The 5,304-nt window shown below is 40.1% G+C and overlaps 1 protein-coding gene across 1 annotated transcript; it reads right to left on the bottom strand.

Annotated features, from left to right (window-relative positions):
- Positions 1–3,260: 3,260 nt before the first annotated feature.
- Positions 3,261–4,770, bottom strand: LOC103471093 (nuclear factor 7, brain-like). Its single transcript, XM_017307072.1, has 2 exons — positions 4,700–4,770; positions 3,261–4,618 (listed from the first exon to the last, which is right to left on the bottom strand). Exon 2 carries the CDS (start codon positions 4,599–4,601, stop codon positions 3,261–3,263), a length of 1,341 nt encoding a protein of 446 aa, XP_017162561.1. The 5' UTR covers positions 4,602–4,618; positions 4,700–4,770.
- Between the last annotated feature and the right edge of the window lie 534 nt (positions 4,771–5,304).

Genomic DNA, 5,304 nt, shown 5'->3' with positions numbered 1-5,304 from the left:
TCTCAGTTAAGGTCAGAGTTCATGACACAAAAATTTAACATGTGACGAAGTTCCAACGTGAAAACCAATGGTGACCAAAGGAGCATCACCCTTAACTTCTAAGAAAACACTCTATGAACTGAAATGTCAGTTCAAATTTTAATGAACCATAATAAGAAAGGTAGACCTTGTTTTTTGAAAGATTTGTGACATTTGTTGTAAAACCAATACATCATTTAAACATGTCCGTGGTAAGGTGATGGTATGTTTAGCTTAACAAACAAAGTATGCTTTTCTGCATTTGTTTACGTGTTTTTCTGCTTTGCTCTGACTTTGAAAAGAAAATTGATCCTTCCAGGCTGGGGTTTGACAGCTACCTGTGCTAAGTAACAACGCTCTCAGCAGTCTCTCTGTTCAAACATGAAGCACATTTTCCTCACCAGTTCAAGTCAATTTTTAATAAACATTGCACTGTTGGTTATGGTTGGTCAGACAATAATATGTAACTTTTAACAAATATGAAGAAAACATATTTTTGTAAAATCATGTCGTGACAGTATTGTATGAAAAAAATGTATCTCCTTTCGGTGCTACAGTTTCTGTCTGAATAAATGCACCACTCCCAGTAAAAAGCAACCAATCAGAGCCAGGAAGGAGGTCTTAGTGCTGTCAATTAACCTAGTGTTTCATGCAAATGGTGGAAAAACACCTTATCACCTTATAGCTAGCCGTAGCATTGTTGTAGTAAAGGCTCTAATTAGTTGATTCTAACTGAGTGGTGTATTACCGCATTTAGCATTGGGAGAAAGCAGAGGAGCTTGATTTTTTAAGGTTATCTGTCTTATGTCATGCTGTCATGACATAATGATGATTTTTAACAAATATGCATAATGCAGATTTACCTGTCATGATGTAGGTTAACATGTAGGCCTTTTGAACATCAGTTATTCAACACTGTTAAATTAGCAGGACACACAAATTAATTTCACCTTGTACACACCTTAATTCATTAATTTAAGTAAATAGCATAAAATTAGACAAAAAACCCCTCAATATTTCCTCCATTTAACATCCATTGTCTATTCTTGCTTTTTATCGTAATACTTTTGCCTTGTTAGAGATGATGGATAATTCTGTTCAGGACTTTAGTAGCTTTTATAATGATCTATATGAAACCAGTGAATGCATGACCGAGGCAGAATAATACCTTTTAGGGCTGACAATATGGTATCCCCCCACCCCCAATGCAGATGTTTGAATTCTGATCTGGTGAGAACACAGTGGTCTCACTCTGAGTACTCAGCCTGGATCCACAGTGAGAAAACTGGGGCTGTTTCACTTGCTTACTGATCAAACCATAACAGACATCTCAATTCTTTCATCAGCGTGATGAGTGGGTTTGATAACCACTATCTCTTGAAGAGGAGGACAGAGCTGTTGCCATAACAATAACCATGTCGTACTCAGAATAATGGTGCCCAAACTCCAGGCATTTACAGAAACTAGACACGACTACAAATCAGCCAATACCCACCCGGTACCAGAGAGGGGAACCGCTGGAGAAATCCTGAAACCTCTTGACTGTTTGACTTCAGTTTATCCCCAGAAACCTTGATTTCTTTATTCTATCCCGTCTTTTTATTTCTTTTGCATTCTCTGACTGTCTTTTTCTGTTTGGTTGCCCCTCCCTCCCTGCACTCTCTTGCCTTTCTTCTAATTCAATTAGTCCTTTGTCTTATCTGCCTCTTCACTGCTCTCTCCAGCTAATCTGATTATAAAGGAGAGCTGGCAATTAAAATACAGATATGAGAGATTGTTTTTTTCATGCCGCTGCCTTAATGAGATCCAGCCTTATGCGTGCCGTCCAGCTAAAGTTCAATTAGGTGGCACACTTGAGCAAGTAAGATGGTCTTCTTGTGGAGAGCACGGTGCAGCAAGTCAGCCACTTGTGACTAGTTCAGATTCTGCCCACCGGCAGCTGCTTGTGAACATCTCACAGGAATGGTGTCATTTATAGTCAGGGTAAAAAGAAATAACATATTTTTTCCAAACCTCTTCTGTCAGAACATGACTAGAACTGCAAGCAGTCATCAGTGGGTTCCTTGCCCCGCCCCTCTCCGCACACTCTGCTCCCAACATCCCGCCAGTCTTTAGACAATATTGTTAGCCATTGTTAGTCACTATAATGGATTTAGCTTAATGTAGCTCTACTCCCAGCCCCACAATTCCTTGCGCATCCTATCCCATGTCACATTAAGTTAGCCTTGCTGGATCTTTTCACACTTCAACTGAGACTGGGGACTACCATTACAGTGCATTTTGCCTACTGGTGGTTCTGCATCACGTTTCCAAAAAAATCATTTATAAAAAAATAATCATGAATTAAAAAAATATTTCCAGACTACCATATCTATATTTCTAACAATAAAGGGCCATTCCAGTGACTGAAATGGGCTATCAAAGGCTTTTAGCATAAACAATATTGTTAGCCATAAATTCAAAGTTTTTCCAATGTGGACTCAAAAATGAATAACATCTATAGCTCAAAATATTCCATGACTGTCTATATCAGAAATAACTTTTTTCCAAGTCTCTCTGTTTTAACACAAAAATTATCGGCTTCTTCAAAAAAAAAAATAATGGCAGTATAACCATATTATACAAATTCATTATAAATACATTATAAATACATATTTATGTTGTTTGGCATTTACAGTAAAAATGCCAAACAACATTTCAAGATGTCTGAGGAAACTAAAGGAAAACTTTGAACCGTGTACCATCTTCCTACGTCTAATGGTTTTTTAATGAAAGTGTTAACTGCTATACTTTCTAACATTGACTTAAATTTTTAGAAATGTCTTAAAAAATTTGTAATTCATTAAGATATCACTAAAATTCATTCCAGATGGTCAGTCTAACTGTTAAACAGCTGGACTGATTTATGATTTCAATAAACTCAACTCTTTTTCAATAAAAAAGTGAACCTCGATTTTATACAATTATGACCCAAATTAATAAATTATTGAAAAATCTGTAATTCTTCAGGAAAGTAAGGAAATATTGTGCAAAAAAAAAAATTGTGTGCTTAACTTCCACACAATAGTTTTTTTTCCAGCATCCCAAAATTAATCTCCAGTGGGCCAAGAAAACCTTCTTTGTTGTACATGATCTTCTTATCATTAATAGATGTCATTATGCTTCACATTCATGGGCATACCAGAAACACTGATTAATAAAGTGTGGACTTTGTGTTCTTCATGCTGAGAACATCAGACCTGCTATTTGATCACTGAGATCTTCATTGGTAGGATTTTTACTTTGTCTACCGTGTTGATGTATGGAAACATTTTGTCCGTGAAGGTGTGTATGAAGGTGTGTATGTGTGTGTTAGTATCCAGATCAGAAAACATCAGTTTTCCTCTGTCCCAATCCAGATTCACTCTGATCCTCTGGAACATCTTCTGAATGTAGAGTTCTCTAGGAGGAGCTGTTGCAGACTCCGCTGAATATTGTCTTTCATAGAAGCATAGAACCAGAAATCCAGACTCCATTTTTCCCTTCCTCTGGGCAGACTCTGCTAACACCCCAAGCTCCCAAAATTCACTGCCGCTAACATCAACATCCCAGCTGTGCTTCCCTGAGCTAAAGCCCTCAGAACTTAGGACAGCGCACAAGGTGTTGAACCTCTCTGGATTATCAGGAAACAGCTGATTCTCTCCAAAAGTCACACTGGTCAGATCTTCAGATAGGATCAGTCGAGAATCAGCAGTGTTTGGGTCCAGGATGAGAGGCGTGTAGGACACTTTGTCCTTCATGTTGCTCCAGATGTTGAAGGCCAGGTTGCCCAGATGTTTGGCCTGGTCTATAAGAAATCCTGAGGGCAGCTGTGGATCCTCCAGCAGGGGGCAGCGCTGGACTCTTTCCACTGCAGCTTTGTAGTTGGTCAGGAAGGAGACGTCTTCAGTTCTCAGCTCCTCCTCCACGGCTCTGACTGTGTCTGACAGAGTTGCTATCGCTCTGCTCAGAGCCTCCATCTTCTCCTTTATCACTCCCCACTTCTGCTCCTCTTCCTCCCTCAGTGCAGCCAGCCTGGCCTCTTCTTCCTCTGCTAGAAACTGATGAAGCTTCCTGAACTGCTCCTTAATCTGCTTCTCTGTGTTTTGGCTCTGGACCTKCAGGTGCTCTGCGGTCCAATCAAACTCCTCTTGAACTTTCYTCCTGRCAGTCAGGTTCTCCTTCAAAGGCTGCAGAACTTCTTCAAGGTTCTTCTTGTGTTGCTGAGCAGCTTCATCGATGGATATGAATCTGTGCTTGGTGTGTTTTTCTGAATCTTTGCAGACAACACATACTGGCTCCTGATGGTCCAGACAGAAGAGTTTGAGTTTCTCAGAGTGGAGACTGCAGAGAACCTCTGAAACTCTCTGAGCCGATTCTAAAAACGGTGGATCATCCATTGAAGATCTCCTCTTACAAACTGGACACTCTCTTGCTAGATTCTCTCYCCACCAGGTCATCAGACACTCCTTACAGAAGCTGTGGCTACATGACAGAACAACCGGAACCTTAAAGACATCGCGACAGACCGGGCAGCAGAGATCCTTCTCTGATCTGGAAGCCATTTAGTCTCTGAATGAAGCTGAAAACACAGAAGCTCCAGTCAGTCATTGGCTCCACTTCACTCAAAATGATTTTGAGTGGCGTTCTAGGTCCAACTCACCTTCAGTGTGAGGAGTGTGAGCAGCTTGAAGCTGCAGTGTTGGAGTATTCCCGTTTTMTTTCCTTCAGATGGACTCAGTCAGAGAGAAGCTGTTAGTTTGTTCTGAAGGGAAATCTCTCTCCAGGGAGCAACAGTCACAAACTGTTTCCTGCTTTAGTTCAGCTCTAACTGAGGTGTGTTTCATTCCAAAGTCCAGAATTCAACATTACAGCTGCCGTAAAAGTCACCAATTAACAGGTTTAATTTTGTCTATGTAGATCAGAATAGGACCAGTAGAATATCCTGGAGCAAAAATTTTAGAAAATCTGTCCACATCGTTTAGTTAGCCAATTGTTCAGAAAAACACAAGTGAGGAGAACTTTTCAGCATCTGTTTGATCATTGTGTTGACATGCTGAACAGGTTAATGTTTTGGTTCTGAGTAGAGCCTCATTTGCAACATGTCAACCACACATTTTGCTAATCAAGAAGGCTGCGTTACCATAGCAGATGGCTGGATGCGTTGGGTGTACACTGCATTTAGGAGCAACGAGCACTCTCYTTCTCACATTCTTCACACTTTTACTTCACAGTTTTTTTTACCCAACATCCTGTGTTTAGAAAAAC

This window comes from Poecilia reticulata, linkage group LG10 (assembly GCF_000633615.1).
Source record: "Poecilia reticulata strain Guanapo linkage group LG10, Guppy_female_1.0+MT, whole genome shotgun sequence".
Classification (NCBI taxonomy): Eukaryota; Metazoa; Chordata; class Actinopteri; order Cyprinodontiformes; family Poeciliidae; genus Poecilia; species Poecilia reticulata.
Note: the sequence above shows the minus strand (reverse complement) of the source record. Positions and strands in the feature narration are given on the sequence as shown.